Here is a 23,933-nt window from a genome sequence, read left to right as displayed (position 1 = left end):
GACTACCTGCTCGTGGTGACACCACTCATAGAGGGCTGGACCCTCCCACATCAGTCATCATTTTGGCTTACAGGCCTATAGCACGAATCTTAAAAAGTCTTATTAATAAGAACAAACCTGGAGCCAGGTGTTGGGGTGAACGCTGGAAGATCAGAGAGACAGAACAAGCCACAATCACCTCACCTTGCTAATTGTCAGCTGATCCTGTTTCTTGAAACTGGAAACCTCTGTGTCCTCATCCGAATGGATCTCAGCTGAACTGCTGTTGAAAGCCTAAAAGCTTAACCAGGCTCTAGTTCCTGGTCCTCACTTCTTATATACCTTTCTGCTTTCTGCCATCACTTCCTGGGATTAAAGGCGTGAGTCACCATGCCTGGCTGTTTCCAGTGTGGCCTGGAATTCACAGAGATCCAGATGGATTTCTGCCTTTGGAATGCTAGGATTAAAGGTGTGAGTGCCACCATTTTCTGGACTCTATGTCTGTCTAGTGGCTGTTCTGTTCTCTGACCCCAGATAAATTTATTAGGGTGCACAATATATTGGGGAACACAATATCACCACACAGGCCAGTCTGATGGAGGTATTTTCTCAATTGAGCTTCCTTTTCCCAGATGCCCCTTCCTGCATCAAGTTGACACAACAAAAACAAAACAAAAAGAGAAAACCAAGCAGTACAGCACTCAGACACATAAAATAAAAATAAATATTTTTTTGAAAAATCTAACATACTTTAATATTAGATAGAATTAGCATAATTGCTAAGAGAAATTTGGAGAAATCTGTACAGTGCATGCTCTTGTATACATAACTTCAAACTCTGGTGGTGTTGGCAACACATACCAAAATATAAAATGCATATCCTTTGACTAGGTAATTCAGCTTCTCAGAAAATTATCCTGTGGATTTAATTGCTAAATGTTTAAAATATATGTTTTTCAACAAGAATGTTTATTGTGCTGGTGAAAATTTTTAACTGAACCCAGATTTGGTTCCCAACACCCATATTGGGCAGCTTGCAAGTCCAGCTCCCCAGCATCTAATGCCTCCTTCTGGCTTCTTCCGGTACCTGTATGTACATGATTTTACTTACATATACTCAGGCATACACACATCCATATAAAATAAAACATGAAAATAACTATGTGTCTGCCAGTGGAAAATTATGGTCTGGCCATACAAGTTTATGTTTTCAAATTATTGGAAAAGATTAAGTTTATATGTACCATCATTGAAAAATGTCTGTTATATAGGCTGGGCCATACCACATTGTTCTGAACACTGTTTATTTAAAACCAAATTAATTACTCCCTCATCCTCTGTGCTCTTTCAGTTTTTTTGTTTTGTTTTGTTTTGTTTTTCGAGACAGGGTTTCTCTGTAGCTTTGGAGTCTGTCTTGGACTAGTTCTAAAGACCAGGCTGGCCTCAAACTCAAAGAGATCCATCCACCTGCCTCTGCCTCCCGCGTGCGCCGCCACCACCACCTGGCGTGCTCTTTCAGTTTTTAAAAGTGAATATACATACATAAACCCCCAAAGTAGTAGTTAGAGTCTATTGGAGCTGAGGAGGTATAAATACTGATTTTGAAGATAGAACACTAAAGTTTTAGATTATCAGATTGTTGTGATTAGAGTGCCCTCTTTTTACAGTTACAATGTCTTAACAGTAAGGATGTACTCTTGGTTTAAGGAATTTGACATCAAGGCCAGTTAAAGAGAGAGTTGTATAAAACATGAGAATTACATTGACATCTGTAATTATTAAGACTGCCCTATGGTCATTTCAGCCCCCTAATCTTATCTTGACACAAACAGTAATCGGTGGGAAAACACCCTGTGACTTCAGAAGGTTATAGATACATATTTTTTAATATTCTTGTTTTCAAAATCCCGCTTCCTTGTGTTTATCCAGATTTTTGAACTAATGGTAGTTTTATCTCTTAGGAGTAATACACATTTTATTTTCTTGAATGTAAAGTATTATCCTAATTCTAAGACTTTGGAAAATAAGTTTTTTGTTTTCTTTATCCCTACTTTTAAAAAGTTTTGTAATCTCACATTTTGTTATGAACCCAAGGTTTTTAATATCCTTGTTCACCAATCAAAATAGAAATATTGAACTGTTGGTTTTAGCTCTCCTTCCTTGGACTTGTCCAGACCTACTATGTTTTGATATGGTAACTCGAATTGCAAAGATCATTCTAAGTACAGATATCTTATGATTTTATAAGGATAAGATGTGCTTCTGGACAGTTGCTAGTGCCAATGACCTGTTTCCTACTTTTTTGGTCAATAATAGCATGCTTGATATTGCTATATTAAAGAATTATAATTAACTTTTTATAGCACTTTTCATTTTATGAAGGAATTTTTGTTGTTTTTAATCTTCAGCTGTATATTTGTCCTGTGTATGATTATATCCATTTTTTATAGAAAGAACAATGGCTTGGAGTAGATGGGAAATGAAGTAATTTGCCAATACCACAAATAGTTCTCTATACCACAAGGAAGGAAAGTTCTATAGCAGCCTGTAGTTAAAGACTCCAGGCCTATCTCTAGCTTAGATTTCTGTTTGGTTAACTGAGACCTGCCTTTAAGGATATCTTTATGTCAGACCCAGTAGGGCAACCTGTGAACATCGCGAATTAAAATTGCACCCATGTCAACACTTCATTCGGTTTCTGTCTTTAAGACATTGAGCTGAAAATCACATAGAACAAAATAACCTTTTGAAGTATGCAGTCAGTGGTGGCTAGTCCTTTCTCAGGGTTACATCACTGCTATCTAGTTGCAGGATATTTTCATCACACCAGAACCCTTCTCCTTCCACTCCTTGGCAGCCACTAACTGCTTTCTGTCCCATGTGCATATACATGGTAGCTCTTGGTGTCTGACTTTACATGTTTTCAGGGTTTATCCTTGTTACAATATTAGCACTTCATTCTTTTTTTATGGCAGGGTAGAACTCTATTGTGGACATACCATATTTTATCCGTTCATCAATTAATGGGCATTTGGGTTCTCCTTAGGGCTGTGTTGAATAATAGTTCTGTTGTACATTTATGTACAGATTTTTGTGTGACCATCTCTTTCAGTTCTCTTGAGATTGGCCTTGTGTTTAACTTTTTGAGGACATGCCAAATTATTGTTCACAGCTGCTGCACCACTTCTACATTCCACCAGCCACCTGTGAAGGCAGCTGTTCCAGTCACACCAGCTAAGTGTTCTCACAGCTGGACAGGCTTCTCATCCCTACTGCTTTGGCCACCTTAGGAACGTTCTTTTGTCTCTTGTAATGATTTCCTTATTCCCCTAGTTCCTCCTCTCTCCCTTCTGTTTTTAACAATTATTGAAGTCAGAAGTGCACTTGATATTTCCATATTGAGAACTTCATGTGGAGGATTAGTTAATTAGATATTAGGAGACTAAAAAGCAGAAGACAACACTGAAGTAATATGATAACATCCAGAAGTGGCTACCATCCCTGATAATCAGAATTGCTGCAAAGATTTGGGGGGTATTGGAATTGAAAACTCAGGATGTGCCCAGTGGTGCAGAGGCTTCACCTGCAACTATTGCTGGTACCTCTCAGTATGTGTGCTAAGCTGAAGCAATATCTGGAAGGAAAAACCAAAAACAAACTCTCCTTTTACAATTTGTTGCAATGTTTGCAGTTGGGATGAACAATCTAAGTGCCCCTTCCTACCTAAAAAAAAAGTGTTTCAGGGATAATTGGGCAGGATAAAGTGCAGTGTGCAGGACTCTGCAAGCTGGCTTTTGCTTGGTTGCCCTGTTTTACTCCCTGCCCTTTACTCTTATTCCCACTAAGCTGAGATGTATTGAACTCTGTGAATCCATGGTACTTAGCATAGTGTTTCCTGCTTCTTGTACATTTTCTCTGCTGCTGTCTATGTGACCTCCTCCCCGTCTTTCTTGAGTCATATAAGCAAACTTCATCTCTTGTATGGTACCATTGTACTTTGTCCTGTTGAGTGGTAACAGTTCCATGTCCTTAATTGCTTACATTCATTTCTTTTCCTCAGATTGACTTCCTCCATTTACAGGCTGAGCTGGTTGTGCTGGTACACACCTGTAATTCTCTCACTTGGGGACTGAGGCAGGAAGATTTTTAATTTGTAGTCAGTCTGGACTACATAACGATACTGTCTCCGAAGAACAAACCCACCAGGCAGGCATGGTAGTACATGCCTTTAATCCCAATACTTGGAGGTAGAGGTAGGCCATCTGTCTGAGTTCTAGGGCAGTCTGTTCTGTATAGCAACTTCTAGGGCTACCTGTTCCAGGAAAAGGAAAAAGAAGAGAGAAAGGGGGAGGGAGAAAGGGAGAGAGGGAGAGAGGGAGAGAGGGAAGGAAAGACGGAGACAAAGAGAAAAGAGAACCTTTTTTTTTTTTTTTTTTTTTTTTAACTGAGTACAGATTGGAATGCTTATATGGAATGCTTAGAACCAAAAATACGTCATGCCAATGGATTTCTGTTTGGGCCAACAGCTCGCCAAAAACAAAACAAAACAAAACAAACAAACCATGACATGGAGACTTACTAATTATGAAAACTCAGCTTATAGCTTAGGCTTGTCCCAGTAGCTTTTATAACTTAAACCAACCCATTTCTATTAATCTACATTTTGCCTCGTGGCTTTTTACCTCTCTTCCATCTTGCACCTCCTGTTTCCTCTCTGTGTCCTCTGGTGTCTCCCATGCCTAGCTAGATTCATTTCCTCTCCTCTCTCTGCCCAGAAGTCCTGCCTAACCTCTTCCTGCCTAACTATTGGTCAGTTAGCTCTTCATTAAACCAATCAGAAGGTGCCTTGGTAAAGACACACCTTCACAGTGTACAAAAAGATTATTCCATGGCAGTTTCAAATTTCAGTTTCTAGGATTTTTGGAATGTTTGTGCATTTTTACTGGTTTAACATCCAGTGTTTTAGACTTTAGAACATTTCCGGTTTTAGATTAGGGAGCTATAAGCTTGGCAGATGATGTGACCTTTAGGATCGAAGTGGCTGTCCTGGAGTACAGCAGAGTGGGTAGGAATGCCACGTTCCCCTCCCTGCAGTTCTTTTTTTTTTTTTAAGAGTCTCATGTAGCCAAGTCTGGCCTTGAACTGAACTCAGTAGACCCTGACTTCCAATTCCTGATCTTCATGCCTCAGCCTCCTGAGTGAGTTCTGGGATTACAGACATGCACCCCTCAGCCTTGCCTGATTCTGTTCTGTTATTAATCATACCAAGCTGCTGTGCATATTTTTAGCTATCTTTGAGAACTGACCATACAACCTTAATGAACAGTGGTATAGAACACATCATTCTTTAAGGGATTCAAATCTTGAGAAAGGTAAAAATTTAAAGTGCTTAACTATTAACAGAGAAAGTAAATTTCATAATTTTTCTCTATAGATGTTATAAGCAGTGAAAAATACTTAATACTTGTAATACATGTTAAGAAAACAGCAAACCGGGGGTGGGGATTTAGCTCAGTGGTAGAGCGCTTGCCTAGCAAGCACAAGGCCCTGGGTTCGGTCCTCAGCTCCGGAAAATTAAAAAAAAAAAAAAAGAAAGAAAGAAAAGAGCAAACCACTACAGAAGTAAATCCTCAAATAACAAATGAGCTGATATTTCAATAGTTTTATTCATAAAGAAAGAGAAAGGCACAGGCTGAAGGTGGAGATGAAATGAGATAATACCTGCAGTGTAGTTATCATGCTGTGTAACATATAAAGAAGGGCTCAGCACACATTGGCTGCTGGATTACTATTAATAGTAGTAGGAGCCCTTTCAGTGAAAGTTTCATTAGCTAGTTTTCTGTTTACCTTTGCCTATTTTCCCAAGTTGATTATTCTGAAAAATGAGCATGCTGAATATATTGAGTCACACTAGAAAACTATAAACTGTTCTGGTCATTGAGTTTTCTCTGTCTTGAGTGATTTACCCCTCTCTGCCCCAATTCCTCTTAATGATACCACAGATAAGTTTATGTTCATTACAACATTAAAGGCAGACAGGCGGTGGTGGTGCATTCCTTTAAACCCAGCACTCAGGAGGCAGAGGCAGGTAGATCTCTGTTAGTTTGAGGCCAGCCTGTGAGAGCGAGCTCCAGGACAGCCAATTCTACACAGAGAAATTCTGTCTCAAAAAAAAAAGTGATACAAGTCAACATAAAAAAAGATATGAAGGAACCAAGGCATGGCAGAAGTAGGAAGATACAAAACTAACATTATTCTCCAAAGAAATGCATGATAAAACCACAAAAATTTTTAGCTTATCAAAATTATTTTTTAAACTAGAAATAGGAAATTTTTGTTAGTAGTGATGAATGGTTATATTCTCATTGTTTGTGAAAGTGATGTAATGCATATCCCTTGTGCACCAACTTTTTGTCTTTTTTTTTTTTTTTGATACTGAGTTTTCTCAAGTAGCCCAGGTTAGCATTAAACTCACAGTATAATAATAACTCCTGTTGACCTCCTCCCTCTCTGGGATTACAGATGTGTGCCTCAAAGCCTGGATGTTTTGTCATATCTTAACATTTATACCTCATTTGATTTAGCTCTTCATGGTCCAAAATTTAGATAGTTGAAAAACTTAGCTGTTCTTAGTCTTTTCCATATCATAAATGTTCTAAAATAGTACATATTATTCTGATGTTTTTACATAAAAGTCTACATTCTATATGATTTGAATGAAAATACTAGTATTAAATTTGTTAGTATTTTATAATTAAAAATGACTCCATTATCTTATTAAAATGTATAGCTTTTAAAAATTTATCTTAAACTCACATTTGGTTTTAGAAGACACTTTAAAAAATTGAAAAAGTTTTAAAATGAAACTGTTGATTTAAAAAAACTTCATGCAAACTAATATATTGGAAGCAGTAGTTTTTGTGTGTTTTCATTTCAGATATGCAGTATCTTTAGCAGAATGTTTGAGAGGGGCCAGAACAATTTTTAAAATTTTCTGTTATTTTTACATTAACATATTGTAATTAAAATTACGTTCAGTTTTTTTGTATCTGCATATATTTGTATTAAATAGATAACAAACATTCAATCGAAATTTATTGATTCCAGCAATGTTTAAGACTTAACACTAACGTGTCATGGTGAGCAAAATATATATAGTCCTGCTAATTTCAAGTTCAAAGCCTGGTGGGAAGTAGGCAGGCATGAACTTAAACAAATGCATAGTTAAAATACATGGCACAAAGGAAACATTGGAAATCTTGGAGGAGAGTTCTTCAGATTTTGTTTTTAAGATAGAAGGGAATAGTATTGGGAGACTAAGCAAATGACATACTCCACACTTGAGGACAGTCCTCTGGTTCCTTGAAGAAAACAGATCCTAAGAGTACAGGAAGTATACCTGCTAGGAACCAGTGGCTGCCGCAAACGAGACAGCTGACCATGGACTAAGGGTGTCTGAATCTGTAGCTGTATGTGTACTAGGGGACAACTAATGGGGTGGTGGTGGTAGATGCCTGGTATTTTGAGAATAGATAAACGATGTAATACTTTTAGTTATTAATGAATGCCTATAAAATTTTTAAGACCTTTTAGGATGCCTTGCTAGTGGATAACTGTCATTTTTAAGTAAACTGTTACTTCCACTTCCTTAAAATCATCATACATGTTGTTTCAAAGGTTATGAACATTTGTAATGCTATAAATAAACAAATAAATAAGTACAGAATTGCTTTCCATTTTATCACCAGAAATGGTTTAATTCCACCTGCAGTTCCTTCTTTCCAGCAGAGTACATTTTATTTTGAAGTTTTATACTACCTCACAGAGGGAAAATATGGCACTTTGGGGATAAGGGGACTACATGGAATAACTTCTACTTATTCTATTACTGTGCTGAGTGAGTTTAAGTGACTTTATTTTGTCCTAATTTACTGAGGATATTAGTAACTTGCTACCTGATGTACCTTCTTTGAAGGTAGGAAATAACATTCATTTAAAATGTGAAATATTGGTGCTTCTCTTTGCTTAGTCATTAACTAGTTTCCTTATAGAGTCTGTTTTAAATTGGCTGAACTTTGGTATTGTGTACTTTGATAATGTGGTGATTATTTTTAAGTAAGGAAATAAACAGTTTGTTTTCAGAGTACTTGAAATTTGTGAAGTTATTTTACTGGCTTACCCACAGGGATTGGCAGATTTTTCTGAAAGTGTTACATGGGTCTTTGTCATGTCATCTTTGGGGACCCTTGACTTGTTGGTTTTTGTTTCTTTGGGTTGGGGGGCATTGAGACAAGGTCTTACTATGGAGACTTGGCTGGCCTGAAACTTGTTGTGTAGATATGCTAGCCTTGAACTCAGAGATCTGCCTGCCTGTGCTAAATGGTGGGTCATGGTTTGGGTTTGTATTTCTCTTAATGATGTCTTCAAGTGCTTATTGGCCACTTGTCTACTTTGGAGATTATCTGAAGTGCTTTTCCCATTTTGAGTCAGGGAAATCTGTTGCTGAGTTGGGTGTGTCCACTTTTTTAAAGATGCACTATAATAACCCAGACTGTGTTTCTACCTTCTCAGGATTCCTACAGGAAACAAGTAGTAATTGATGGAGAAACCTGTCTCTTGGATATTCTCGACACAGCAGGTCAAGAGGAGTACAGTGCAATGAGGGACCAGTACATGAGGACTGGGGAGGGCTTTCTTTGTGTATTTGCCATAAATAATACTAAATCATTTGAAGATATTCACCATTATAGGTGGGTTTAAGTTGAATATGAAAGTTGGTATTCAGCAGTAATGATAGCTTTCACTTATTGATTCTTTGCTAATTGTTATACCTGTATAATCTATTTAAATTTGAAAACATTTGTGTCACATATGCAGAATTCTAGTTTTACAAATGCAGTTCTTACAGCTTGCAGCAGGTGCATAACTTGTCCCAGTTTGTGCAGATAGTGGTAGTGTTGGCTGACACAGGCCCTTCTGAGGCCAGGGCCTTTGTACTCATCTAGGGAAATAAGGCTTTTAATGTTTTAGATACATAAAAATATCAACCAGAAACAGAAACATGGAAAGATGGTTTGAGATGGTGCCACTCAAATGATCTTAGAAGTAATCATATATTATTACAGAATTTCATGGGTTGGATAAGCAGTGGCCCTATGTGTGTGTGTGTGTGTGTGTGTGTGTGTGTGTGTGTGTGTGTGTGTGTGTGTGTGTGTTTTAATACATTTAGAGTGTGCAAGAGGTTCAGAATTAGAACAATTACTTGTTTTTTATTTTAAGAGTCTGACAATGTACATAAGATTACTTAATCATTCCATGAAATGTCTTTTACATCTTTCCTTGAGGGTTCACACTACTGTCATTACACTGTTCATTAAGCAGTTTCCCCCTTCCTGGCTATGCCACCCGAGACGGTAGCATCTTAGTTAAGAGAAGTGGCCTAGTGATAGGATGAGGTGATTGGGGAAGTGCCTTTCTATAGTGGCGCAGAGGTGAACTTTGTGGTAGCGACCACCTGGAGATAGGAACCAGCTCTACTGTGCTTCCAAGCAGCATTCTAGACATTCACAGAAAGTTGTGATGGAATACAATGTTATTCGAAGTTTAGAATTATTTGCATGTTACGTTGACAACAACACATGAAAAGGACTTTTGAAGAATATACATCGTAGTTTCTTTAGAGTTATTCTTTTAAAAAGATCAAGTATTCAGTGCTGGAAAGATGGCCCACCCGTTACTGACATGTGTTGCTTTTTTAGAGAACCCTAATTAATTCCCAGTGTCAGTCATCTTGTGACCATTACAGCTCCAAGAAATCCAATACTCTTGACCTCCACTGGCACCTGAACTCACAAGCACAAACCTATGCACAGACACACATGTATATATGATTAAAAATTAAAACTAAAATCAATCTTTCCAATGATTATCTTTCTCTCTTGAGTAGTACAGTAGTCCCCCTTACCCATAGTTTAATTCTTTGACATTTTACTCATGCTCACCAAAGTCTGAAAATACTAAATAGAAATTTCTAGGAATAAATGATGCCTAATCCTTGAATAACTTCAATTACATACTGTTACAATTTTTGTTTTATTAGTCTCTTTCTATACTTAATTGTCAGACTATATTATTGATATGTTCATACAGGGGAAATAGTGTATGAAGGGTTTGGTGTTATCCCCACTTTGAAGCATTCATTCGGGGTTCTCAGAATATTTTCCCACAGATGGCAGAAGACAATTTTAAACGTAGCACTTTTGGTTTGGAACTTTCCAGTATGTTTCTTATTGTTGTATACACTCATGTGAATGAATCCTTTCTGTTGTAGTTGAGACTGTATCAGTATTTGAGTTTTGAACAGATATGTAAGATTTTTGTCTTAGAGGGAGAAACAAGTAAGAGAAGCGAGGAAAATTCGGTATGATGGAAACTGGGATTTATATGAAGAAAACTTTCAGTAAAGTTCTGTAGGACAGAAATTGAGGGCGAAGTTTGAAATATTTTGTGTTGCTCATGCTTCTGTTTCAATTTTTTTTTCCTCAGAGAACAAATTAAAAGAGTAAAAGACTCTGAAGATGTGCCTATGGTCCTAGTGGGGAATAAATGTGATTTGCCTTCTAGAACAGTAGACACAAAACAGGCTCAGGACTTAGCAAGAAGTTATGGGATTCCATTTATTGAAACCTCAGCAAAGACAAGACAGGTAAGTACAACTAGAGTAAATGTAAGTCCTTGAGGGTGTGAATGCTAGCGTAACTGTTGTTGTATTTTATCATTTAGTGTGATTCACCTGTCTTTCTCTCTATTATCCTGACATAGACTATAAAATAATGTTTATTTGGCAAATGTCTTCTCTTGAGTAGACAGCACTTTTTATCCAGGTACCATGATATTACTTTGAGGGTTTTTTGTTTTGTTTTGTTTTTCTTCTCTCTCTTTCTTGCTTTTTTTCTCTTCTTCTTGTTATAGCAAGGACTGAAATAGGGTCTCTCTATGTTCCCCAGCCTGGGAGCTGACTCTGTCTTCTAGATGTATGCTTACGGGTGTGCTCCACAATGCCTGGTATTTTGTTTTCTTTTCATATTGAAAATTTTTCTTGGAGTACATTTTACATTTAGGATTCCAGAAATGTGGAAAAAAAATTCCTACTTAAATGATAAAGACAAATAACAGTGGAATAAATTTTGAGTGTCCTATTTTAAAAGCAGTTTTAAGAATTCATATTTCAGCTAGGTGTGGTGACACACACCTTTAATCCCAGCACTCAGGAAGCAGAGGCAGGTGGATCTCTGTGAGCTCAAGGCCAGCCTGGTCTATAGAGTGAGTTCGGAGACAGCCAGGGCTACACTGAGAAACCCTATCTCAAAAAAACAAGACAAAAAACAAACTGATAAAAACAAACAAAAAAGAATTTATGTTTCTAGATTAAATTTTGTTATATTTGAAGAATTATATTTAGGCAGAAATTTTTTGGAGATCTGTTTCTTTAGAGAGAAAGTTGTTATTAAAATAAGGGAATATTTAGAAAGTAAATAGACATTCTTAAATTATTCACTATATTATTCTGACAAAGGTATATGTCAGAGCCTGAATTTTGTTTCAAAATCATTTTCATTTTAAAAATAATTTTAGGGGTTGGGGATTTAGCTCAGTGGTAGAGTGCTTGCCTAGCAAGCACAAGGCCCTGGGTTCGGTCCTCAGCTCTGAAAAAAAAAATTTTTTTAAACTTCAGTTGATAATTACATCATTTGTTTGTTTGCAGTAACAGTTAGCATATAGGAAAAAGAGTCTTAGAAATGAGTTCATAAAGACTTGATGGAAAACATTTTTCATGTACTGGGTAATTAGTCAACTTATAGTTCATAAATTTATTTGGAACTTTTATGGGAACCCCCATGAAATGATTTTATAAAGTTTAACTTCTGTGATGAGTTTTTAAAAAATTGAGGAACACTTCATTTCTATAAGAGTCATCCTAGAAATGTTACTGAATTTTGAGAGAGATGTAAAAATTTAAACAAATTTCAAACATGCAGATGGATGGATAAATACAAAGAAAATTTCCCTAGGAGGTCATAATGTGCCTCTTGTTTGTACAGATAGGGTGCATATTGAAAGAAAACAGTGAATTCTGTTTGAAGGCTTCATTTGGATTAAAAAATGAATTTCTGTAGTTTGGCTGTCACATGGGTGTCTCCTGGGTACCAGTGTGTTCTTAGTTGACTAAGACTTTACAGAGATCTGATATTCATCACTTGGCTTCACAATAGAGGAGTTGTTTGATTCATGTCCATCCCATGTTCTAAAGACAGGAAGAGGTTTGATTCTGTGTTCTATTTCCTAGTCCTCTCTGACCAGTCTCCTGGATTTTCCTCAGAAAGCAGCTCAGAAAACAAAATTATAATAATATCTGTGACTTTCTTCTACGTTAGAAACACTTCTTTTGAAAGGATTCAAATATGAAATGTAAGAATTCTATTGAAAACATCTGAAAACCTACTATGTAGACTTTACCATTAACATTTTACTACTTACATTGTTTAAACTCATGAAGAAAGATAGAAAAGAAGAAAGATACCTTTTATACTAGTGATCATTGTAGCTGACATTTCACAAAAAAAAAAAAAAAAAAAAAAAAGAAAAGCCGAGATGTAGAAGAGCCTCTCATACTTGAATATGCACACAAATCAACTAACCTATTAAAGTCAAAATCCAAACTTTAATCCAGTGGGTTTGTGTTGAAGCCTGTGATTCTGTACTTCTTTGCACTTCTGGTAGTGCTGGTTGAAAAGAGGTTCCTGGTTATCTTGGTGTTGCTCTCCACTTCTCACTTGAGACGAGATTAAAATAACTGCATTGAATTTATTATTTGTGTGTGACAGAAATGCTTTAGTGTACTATGTTCATAGTTGATTAGAGCGCTGCCTGCTTCCTTTTAAAGTAGCCTTTTAGCTTTAACAGTGTGTTCTCCTCCCCCCCCCTTCACATACCTACACACCTTTTAAGATTTTTTTGCTTTGTTCATTTTTGTGTGGTTTTAGTGTGTTGACAGTTATACAGCCCAGGCAAATCTCAAACTCATTATGTAGCAGATGCTGGCCTTGAACTCTTGCCTCTCTACCTCCCATGTGCTGGGATTACAGGCATGTGCCAGCTTACTTTGTCAGTTTAAAGGCATATGGTACAGAAATTAACTTAAATTTGCTTAACATAAATTAACTTAAATTTGCTTCTTAGATAGTTAGTGTGAGTCGTCTAACATGTATAGAGGTAAGATATACAAGATATTCTTAAGCTGTGCTTAGCCTTTGTATTTATACCCTATTCTATTGGTCTCTTTTATGTAACAGTACGTTGCTAAACTGTAACTTAGATATTCACTTTTCAGTGTACTTGTTGATTTGTTTAGAAATTAATTTGCTTTGAAGAGTCATTAATATTTCTTGAAACTGATATTTATAAAGTTTTAGAAGATTCTAAAGAGCTACTCCAAATAATTTTAGTAATTTATAACATACAGTGTACATTTTAATAAATTTGACATCTCCAGTTTTTGTGAAAATTTGAAGCTCCTTTTTGGGGAGTATTTTGTTACTATCTTTTTGCTTATTTTTTGTTTTAATTAAATTTATATGTCCTTATTCTATTTTGCTAGCAACCTGTTCTTGTTTATGAGCTTAACAAAAGCACCAAAAAAATATGTTTATGGTAATAGGAACTGAACGTTCATTCAGAAGTTCTCAAGATGTAAGTCATGACATGGCAAGCATTTTTGCAGGGACCCAGATAGTGATGTGGTGTCTTAACACATCATTTTCCCTATGAAGCCTTGAAAATGTCATACTCCTTGTCAGTTTATACCAGAACAGTTGACCCTGCCTGTACTTGGCCTGGAATATGCTAATCTCAACCTCTAGGTTACAGTTGATGAGATTCTAGTAGTTACACAAGACCCTTGACCTAAAAGTCACAACCTGATTTTACCATTTTAAAGCAAAATTTGTGTATTTAGTGAAAAAAATATTTTACTGCTTTTTAAGATAAGGGTTGCAGAATATATATTTTTACCAATACATTACTTGTTAACTTTAAAATACACATTACCTTACCACTATATAATGGTAGATAGGTAGGTAGGTAGGTAGGTAGGTAGATAGATAGATAGATAGATAGATAGATAGATAGATAGAGGTGATTGGTAGATAAATGGATGGATGGATGGATTGATTTTGTGTATGTGTCCCCATTTCCAGTCCCTGGGACTACAGATGTGTGGCATTGTGCTTAGCTATTTTTGTGTCTTTATCTGAATGGGAAAGAAAGCTAAATTAAATTTGCTGGTATGCTATTATGTGGCCCTGATATTGAAAGAGTGATACTTCACATTTATCAAGATACTTAATTGACAGATTTTCTGATTCCTTTGGACTTCATGTCAGAAAAGGCTGTTGAGACTGAAACCCTGAACACCTTGAGATTAGCTGTGAGTTTGCCAGGCTGCTAAAACCAAAAGTCAGAGTGAGTGGGTGTCAGATAGATGACAAACAGGGGTCTCAGAATAGCCAATCTAGCATTTTTACATTTGGTGGTCTTGATTTGCGCAATGTAAAAGTTTCCAAACTTAAAAGTCACCCAATAGTCATTAATTTCTTGATTTTTTGTTAATTTCTAGATATATAAAATTAGTTGATAGAAAGCCTCTCAGAAAGAAAGCTTATCATAAAACTGTTTAAGAAAGCAAAACAAATTTTAAAACCTCAGGTACCTTATCTAGTAATTGTTCTTTTCCCTGTGAGGTCAGTGTTTTGAACTTTTGAGTTAGGAGTGGACAGTTAATGAACACTTGCTGTGTGGTTATACTTCAGTAGTCCTGAGATTATAGTTGACAGGGTTTCTGGAGGAAAGTCAGGGAGGTGAGGTTGGTACTGAGAACTATTATCTGCTTTCTCCATTCCCTCCCCAGAAGGCCAGTGTGCTTGCTTCTGGGTGGAGTCACAGTGGGTGCTCCAGGTATGTCATTCCCGTGACAGAATTCTGCAAGGTGTTGTGCAGATTCAACAGGGAAGAAAACACTTGATAAAAATACTTGCTGAGAGCAAATGAAAATGTTTTATTTGTTAGCAGGTCTCTAAGGGGGTGCTGTGTTTCCATAGTCTGGTCTGCTTTGAGCTCAAAATATTGTTGGAACTCTCTGTTTAAAAGAGAATGACATACTTGGATACTCTTGTTTATACATAGATACTTTCATTTTCCTTTAAAGTGAGCAAATGTGGCAATAAGTTATACCCTCAAGGACAAACCACTATGCACCTTAAGGGTTTAACAAGGAGTTGTAATTTCCTTATTTTTAAATGTTACTTCAAAGTTTAGAATATTAAAATCAGTAGTCTACATTATAGTCATGTACTCTAATGAAGTATTTGGAAATAAGAGACAGTGCTGGTGGTAGGATGAGGGTAAATAACATTATTTTCAAGTTCTTGATGTCAGTATACTCTGAAGCTTATTCTGAAGGAATAACTAAGTATGGAAAATGTGATAAATAACTTTTTTTAATTTAAATTTTATATTCATAAAACTAAGAAAAAGTTTTTCTGTAGTAACTATTTCTTGGTATTATTAATTATCTTGGCCACTGAGATCCTAATACTGAATTCCTGGTGATGGGTAGTTGTCTCTTTAATTATTGGCTTCCAATTCTCTCTGCATTGCTGGAAACAAAAATCATATATTCTTGTATTGGTGATGGGGATGCTCACACTAAAAAAGCAGACACATTAAACTGTTAAAATCAAATTTTGCTTCTGTTAAATTAGAGGACAAATACCCTCTTTTTCCTCCCTTCATAGCACATTGACCTCTACATTGACATTGTAAGTTTTTTTTTTAAAAAAGAAGGAATAAAGATTTACATTCTTTAAGATTTTAAGAAAATATGAGCTTTTGCCTGGTTTGTCTCTGTCTCTGTATAAATCAGTATATGGAGAATTTCTTTTGTTGGCTTTCAAGTTAAAAGAGAATAATTATTTATGAAAATATAAATTGACTAGTCTTGCTTTACATTTTAAATGCTTTGCAAGTCACCTCTCTTAAATAACTTATTTTATATAATATGAACATTTTTGAGATCTTTTTGAAGAATGAATAAATAGTAAAACTTTTGCCTTGAGAATGAATGGTAAAACTACTAAAAACTAGTACATGCAGATACAAGTGGGGATGTTATTTTAAATGCCACCTTTAGTGATTTTTAAAAATTGAAAATGTTTCTTCCTCTGTAGGATAAGTAGTTAGTTGATTAAATTGACTCCATTAAAATAAGATTGGATTGGAGAGCGGGAGAGATGGCTCAGGTATTAAGCATGCTCTACAGCGGGCAGTGGTGACACACACCTTTAATCCCAGCACTCAGGAGGCAGAGGCAGGTGGATCTCAGAGGCCAGCCTGTCTGCAGAGTGAGTTCCAGGACAGGCAGGCCAGACTGTAACACAGAGAAACCCCGTCTCGGAAAAACAAACAGACAAACAGAGTGCTTACTGCTCTTTGAGGGGACACAGCTTTGGTTCCTACCTCCCACGTGGGTGGCTAGCAACCTCCTGTACCTCCAGCTCTGGCCTCCAAAGATACCTGTACACACATGAAAATACTTTTTAAAAAAGATTTTTCTAGAACTATAATAATTTTTATTATTAGATCATTTTAAATGAGTATTTTTCACTGGGTGGCACATGGTATTAGCCAGAAGTATGTATTTTAATTATGGAATCATTATTTAAATATCTGCTTGTTTACTGAAACTCAATTTTATGAATTTTAAAGGTAAATTACTGACCTTCACTGAAGTGGTTCTTAATACATTCTTGAGATTTGTAAAACTTAATGTGCTTAAATAATTGAAGTAACTTTTTCTTAACTGTTGAAGGCAGCAAATGAGTTACACATGCAAAAATCAATCCTTAGTTGTTGGCTTACTGCCCTCAATACTGAGTGCCTGATTGAATTTAAAATTATAAATTGTTTTTGGTATATTAGCTTCTTAGGTGCTAGGTACATTTATCAAATTTGGTTCAATGGAAACTTTGACTTTTACCAATTGTAGAAAAATAAAGAATATACCAGTTTCCTATGTAAGCAATTCATTATTAAAATGAAATAAAAAGTTTAAAATTAAATATGTAGATTTATTTATTTTTTAAAGAAGAATGGACATAACATCTGAGGTTGAATTTGTACTACATGTATGTGAAGTTTCTGGACATTTCTCTTAGATAAATTTCTACTCTGGTGGTGCATTTTTCTGAAGAAATTAGCATTTCTGTTATAAGTACTTTGTGCCTTTTAGGCTATTGCCTCATTTAGTGTTTTGAGAAAGTTGAAAACCTTTCTCTCTCTGAAGGCTATTTATGATTCTCCTTGTTCTAGCTTTATACCACAGCCTTAAATCCGAAAACTCCACTAGAGGGCCTAGAGAGATGGCTCAGCAGTTAAGAGCACTTATTGTTCTGCAGAAGTTCTGGGTTCAGTTCCATAAAGTGGCTCATAGCCATAGTTACCCAGTTCTAGGTCATCTGATTCATTCTGGCCTTGAAAGCACCAGGTATGTAGAAGGTGCACAGACACAGATGTAGTCAAAACACTCGTGCACATAAAGTACAGCACATTCTCAGAATTAAAAAGAACACCCCTTTAGACAGTGGTGCCTGGGCAGTGTTCTGCAGGCTGTTTGAGACTTGTATAAGGATACAAATGGTTTGTTCCTATCTTATTTATTTCAAATAGTTTGTGGAATTTCTTATTTTGGTAAATGGCCCCTATTTAACTTATTTAAATACTGCAATTACCTATCCATTGTATACCAGTCTCAGATGGACGTAGGGACCTAGAAATTGATTAGGAAGTATCTAATTGAAGATGAAACTGGAGGTGCCAGTGTCTGGACTCACCTTGGTTGGGCCATGGGTTTTGGGTTTGGTTTTAGCAAGGTTTCATGTCCCTAGTCTGCCTCTCACTCTGCACCCCACCTGAGTGGAAGGTGACATCAGTGGTGTATGGAGATCACTTGTCTTCCTTTGTCCTAGGCAGTTCCTCAAACTTCAATTATTATATTGAGAAACAGAGACATACAGTTAGGCTTTTTACAGTCTTCTCTGATTCCTAACTAAAAATGTTAAACTCTTAATTCCAATAAAAAATTATTTTTGAGAACAAACCAGGTTCTAGCTCATGTTTTAAAGCCGCATCCTCAATTTTATTCAATCTGATGTCTGCTTTAAAAAAATTCTCAACTGTAAAGCTCATAATTCAAATTTCTTACACATGGCTATCCCAGTAAATTACTCTTCCAAATGAAACAGACTTTAAAGAAGTTGTGTTTTACAATGCAGAGAGTGGAGGATGCTTTTTATACATTGGTGAGAGAGATCCGACAGTACAGATTGAAAAAAATCAGCAAAGAAGAAAAGACTCCTGGCTGTGTGAAAATTAAAAAATGCATTATAATGTAATCTGGTAAGTTCAGCATATTCATTTTGGTACAAAGCAGATGTCTTTCAAAGGTAACAAAGCAGTCAGAATGACTTAGGTATGGTGTTCTGCTTTGAAGTGTTAAAAGTTAAGAAACTTGTCATTTGTTTCTATGAGTACATTTATTTTACAAGTGATTATTAATTATAATTGACACCTTTTGATGGCTACAATAGACTAATCTGCATTTGTAATAAGCTCTAACGACTTCATTAGTTTTAAGTAAGCTAAGCATTTGGAAACTGTTAATTTATTTTTAAGGGAAATCAGATTTAAGTTTTAAGATAACCAGCAACTTTTGAGTAAATAATGTGCAGTAATAATAACAATATGGCCCAAGGTGGGAAAGGGCCTAACAAGTTAACTGTTTCTCCTCCTGTCCTTTGTAGCTAGGAGCCAACAGCACTTCCTACCCAGTGAGATCTGAGTGCCTTTGTGTGTCCTGCACCATTTAAGCAGCCATAGATTCCTATGATACTGCTCTTTCACATTCTTTCTTAGTTCAGGCCTTCTGATTTTTTTTGTGCTGTTTACTTGTAGCTGCTGTCATTTGCTGTTCATGTTGCTTGACAGGAATACCAGTCTCTTAATGGTAAATCTAGTCACTTCTTTATACAGTGATCTCAGCTTCAGGGGCTCTACACATGCCTTATATGGTCCTTAACACTCTCCCTCCTTTCCAGCCTTTGGAACTTTATATCTGAAAAAATATCATCTTGACAGTTTTGTTCCTACATAGACACCATGTTATCCCTGCCTACCCCTCAGTCCTGCCCCTTGTTTGGATCACCAGTATTCTTATCCCTAGTTTGATGAACCAGCTCACATGTGACTCCCCAATCTCTAAGAATCTCTTCAACCCTTAAATTGGGCATTATGGCTTTGTGTATTTCCAGTATACTATTTTTAACTATAGGCTTTCTATGTTGCATTGAAATAGCTTATGTTTTATTCTTTTATTAGACAATAGAATTCTAGAGCTGGACCATATATTTTAATTTTTGTGCGCCCATTGTATACTGAAATTCTTGGCACATAGGTACTTCCTAGTAAAGACTAAATGGACCCTTTGACTTTTCTGTCTGAACTAACCCAGATTGTATTTTGTCCAGCTCAGCAAATTCTTCACTCAGTGAGTTGACTTTTGTGGAGGCTATTGCCATATATATGTCCCTTGTGAACATGAAACAAAATTAGTGTTTAAGACTACTAAGAGATGTAAATTTAGGAACAAAGCAAATACTTGCATGGATTTCTAAAGGGATTATGAACTCTTAGAATTTGTACCATTGTGTAAAACCATACTTCAGTTTTGAAAATTGTGATACAATTTAACATTAAAAATGCAATTTGAAAAGTTAATCTTTGAAATTAACTGTCATGAGCAGATTTAAGTGGTGATTTTAAGTTTATTCCCCCTTTGTACAGCCTCACTCTTAGATTATCTAAAACAGAACAATATTTATAGTATGTGGTACAGTTAATATTATATTCATAACAAAGGCAGAACCACACACTGCTCTAAGTGTCTAAAAGATGCAGTTTGTAGCACTGACTGGCGTGAATGTTAATAGTTGACCCTATGAATTGAATCATTGTGATTTTAGTGCACATAGCACTTTCTATATAAAGAAAGGGTATGTTTTATGATATTTAAAGTTTTATGATATTTATAGTTAGATATTTTAAATTTTTATTTAATAATGATAGATATATACAAATTAGTTGTTCATAGTCTTAGAAAAGGAATAAGTGAAAAAAATTACCAGAATATGAGCTGCGACTTTATGAGAACTAATTCCCTCAAGAACAAGGAGTCCACTGTCCTGTGTGCATTAGCCATGATATTTCTAACCTTGAAGTCACCTAGTTAGAATTAATGCAGCTTAGAGGCTAACAGACTGTCAGAAGCTGAGAAGAGGGTAAATGCTATTAAATGCTGTCTTCTTTGTCTTCTCAATGCTTGTAATTTATTCCACTTTAAAGAGTTCTTAACAGCTGTCCCTCTCAGGATTTTATTTTTCTGCATCATTGTTTTAGTATTATTGGTTTTTCTCCATTATGAAAATAGTTTGAGGGTTAATAAGATGGCTGTCAAGCCTGAGGACCTGAGTTTGATCCTTCAGATCCATGTAGTGGGAGAAGAGAACTTGCAAGTTGTCCTCTGACCTCTATGAGTGCCATGCCATGCATGCAAACACAAAAATAAATGAATGTAAGTTTTGAACAGTTGAAATAGAGTAGATAACATAATGTGTGATCAAAGCGAAGAATTCCATGAAGGCTAAAAGTTAGATGAGATTCCATCTCGGGCTGGGAGATGGTTCAGTGAATAGGCATGCTTGTTGTACTAGCATGAGCACCTGAGTTCAGATCCCTAGAACTCACAAAAAGCTGGTCAAATAACACCTGTAATTCCAGTGCTGGGGCAGGGGCCAAAAGTAATCAGTGGAGTTTGCTGGTCACGGCCCAGCTCCAGTCTCATGGGGACACTTTGCCTCGTGGGAAGAAGGTGGAGAGTGATGGAAAGACCCCCAGTGTCCCCTCTGACCTCCACTTGAGTGCACAGCTGCCCCAGCTGCCACATCCATATCTCCCTCCCACATGCACACAGGTGCAGACAAAAAGACTCCATCCAATTCCAAGGGGCTGTGATCCTAAGTCATGAAGTGCCAGTGAGTTATAGGTACTTTTATTTATTATGTCATTGGAAGGGTTTCTCACTGTGTGTTAAGGATAGCATGGAAGGAAGTATCCGTCTGAATGGATCTCACAGTCTAATTAAGCTTTGACTGTGTTGCTTGTGTTGTATCAGTAATGGTTTTTAGGAGGTGAAAAGCACCAGTGAGTGCAGATTGGGGATTTTGGGCAATATATATTTATTCACTTGTATTCAGATAGACGATACTGACTTATCCTGTTTCTATCTGTGAAATGTGAGCAAGCTGTATTGCCACTCTACCTTTGGACTGTACTGGTCATACTTTCCTGAGTTAGAGAGTAGTTGTCAATATAAGTTAACTGTAACTTGAAAGTATTCAAGTGGCTTAAATATGTTGGGTATTTGTTCTCAAGACTCCCTCTATTGTCTAGGTTTGGAAGCATTATTAGGTTAAAATTTCTTTCTGTAGTTCCTTCTAGGATGAACGGATAAAATAAAGCATGGCCACTTTTTCTTCAGCTTCACTTTTGCTTTTAACACAGATAAGGCAAGGACTGACTCCAATGTGAACTTGCATATTGAAGGTCTAAAGTCGGTTCTCCTACTTTTAGAATGTACTTTTCATGCCAAAGTCTAGGAGGTTGGAAAATTAATCTGACTTAATCAGTTTTAGTCACAACTGATTTACATGTTTTGCTTTAATGACACATAGATGTATGCCTTAATGACTAGTATTGAATGTTCTTTGAAGATGAGCATTTATATGATAAGTTTTGAATGGCTGAACAGTAACTTAAACAGAGAATCTTTTTCAGTGTGGTAAAGTACACTGCCTCTCAGACAACTTTGCTCATTGCCAGAGTTGGAGCATTACATCTTTCAAGGCAGCAGTTCTTAGAGTCCCATGGCTTCCTGTCTAAAGTCCAGAAACTTGGGACAATTAAGTTGTATATACAAAGGCACACCTACCATACAGAGCTGCAGGCATTGGGAATTGAGTGACTAGTTGGCTAATCGGAAAAAATTAGTAGAAAATCAGTCCTTTTGGGAAAAAATAAGTCGTTTGTTAAGTGTATGTAATGTTCTGTGCCACTTACTATTATTTCGTGTTGTGAAAATTAGGAGTTTCTATTTCTGTAGAATACTAGGGCTGGAGAAATGGCTAAGTGGTTAGAGCACTGGCTGTTCTTCCGTAGGACTTAGCCACCCAGCACCCACCCAGCAGCTAACAACTGTCAGTAACTTCTGTCCCTGGGGATCTGATGCCTTTTTCTGGCCTCTGTTGAGCACTGTACTCATACGATGTACAGATAGATATACATGCAGACAAAACACTCATACATAATACGTTGTTTTAAATATTACAAAATTTTTAAATAATCATTTACATTTTTAAAGATGTCAGAGTATCCATGAAGAGATACTTAATCCTAACATTCTGGCCCATTCAGCTGCCAGAACATCAACATAAACTGGACTTACTCTTTGTTAGTATTAATATTTCCATCAACAATGAAAATCTATCATTGGGGCACCTCAGACCATCATATGCATTAACATTTTAATTCCTTTTTATATATTTCAGGGTGTTGATGATGCCTTCTATACATTAGTCCGAGAAATTCGAAAACATAAAGAAAAGATGAGCAAAGATGGTAAAAAGAAGAAAAAGAAGTCAAAGACAAAGTGTATAATTATGTAAATACAATTTGTACTTTTTTCTTAAGGCATACTTAAGTAAAAGTGGTAATTTTTGTATATTACACTAAATTATTAGCATTTGTTTTAGCTTTACCTAATTTTTTTTTTTCTGTTCGTGCAAACTGTTAGCTTTTACCTTAAATGCTTATTTTAAAATGACAGTGGAAACCTCTTCTCTAAGTGCCAGTATTCCCTGGGTTTTGGACTTAAACTAGCAATGCCTGTGGAAGAGACTGAAGACCTGAGACTATGTCTTGGGGTTTTGGTGCATGCAGTTGATTCCTTGCTAATTCTCTTACCAGCTGTGAGCGTTGGTGTGAACCGGAGTAATGAAGCTTTTGAACCATCCCTGCTCTGTGTTTCATCTAGTCACTGAATGAATTAATTAGTAATTACAGCTTCATCTGAAACCTTATGATTGGTTCTACAAAGACTGGGGGATCACAGATTTATGGGCTTCCCTTTGATTCACTTCTAGCATGTCCAAGAGTTTATCATCCTTCATAGTGTAGTTAGACTGTTCACAAAGGCTTTCTCTTGCTTTCCACTGGTATTAGTCATGGTTACTCTCCCAAATAGTATATTTTTTCTAGAAAAGGGGAAAAATGGAAAAAAAAAAAAAAGAGCAATGGAAACTATTGAATAAAAGTCCATTCTATGTTAGCTAAATTACTGTAAGATTCCTAATAGCTTTTCCTGGTAAGGCAGACCCAGTAAGAAATAGTAACCATTTGGGCTATATTTACATGCTACTAAATTTTTGTAGTAATTCAAACAATTTTAACATATATAAAAAGTTCTCATAAGAATTAGTATAATCCCCCAGTGTCAGAGTATTCTTTCTTAGCCTAACTTTTAAGTCTTTTTTGAGCTTTAGTCCTTAAAAGTAGTTTTGATTTTGGTTGAGAAGTTGAAGATAATTTGAGACCATTACAGCTTAGCGGGTGTTGAGATCAAAGTTGCAAGGCTGGTTTTCCGTGGACCTGTGATGAGCGGTACTGGGTTTATAGTGCTGCCTGCCACATTCAGTGTTGGTCAAAATGGGGACAAGGAGAGTTTGGACAGC

At 36.3% G+C, this 23,933-nt stretch overlaps 1 protein-coding gene across 2 annotated transcripts in view; it reads left to right on the top strand.

Moving 5' to 3' along the window:
• Kras (KRAS proto-oncogene, GTPase) overlaps positions 1-23,490 on the top strand; it is a 32,201-nt gene extending 8,711 nt beyond the window's left edge. The window contains exons 3-6 of one of the 2 annotated variants that reach the window (XM_036181707.1): positions 8,551-8,729; positions 10,525-10,684; positions 22,752-22,864; positions 23,170-23,490. In XM_036181707.1, coding sequence (XP_036037600.1) covers positions 8,551-8,729; positions 10,525-10,684; positions 22,752-22,864; positions 23,170-23,197 — 480 coding nt within the window. In that variant the 3' untranslated portion in view covers positions 23,198-23,490. Of the gene's footprint in view, positions 1-8,550; positions 8,730-10,524; positions 10,685-22,751 lie in introns of both variants that reach the window. The other variant, XM_036181708.1, reaches the window with a different exon arrangement.
• Positions 23,491-23,933: the final 443 nt, after the last annotated feature.

The sequence above is a fragment of the Onychomys torridus genome, chromosome 3 (assembly GCF_903995425.1).
Source record: "Onychomys torridus chromosome 3, mOncTor1.1, whole genome shotgun sequence".
Lineage (NCBI taxonomy): Eukaryota > Metazoa > Chordata > Mammalia > Rodentia > Cricetidae > Onychomys > Onychomys torridus.
This window is presented reverse-complemented; position numbering and strand designations above follow the sequence as displayed.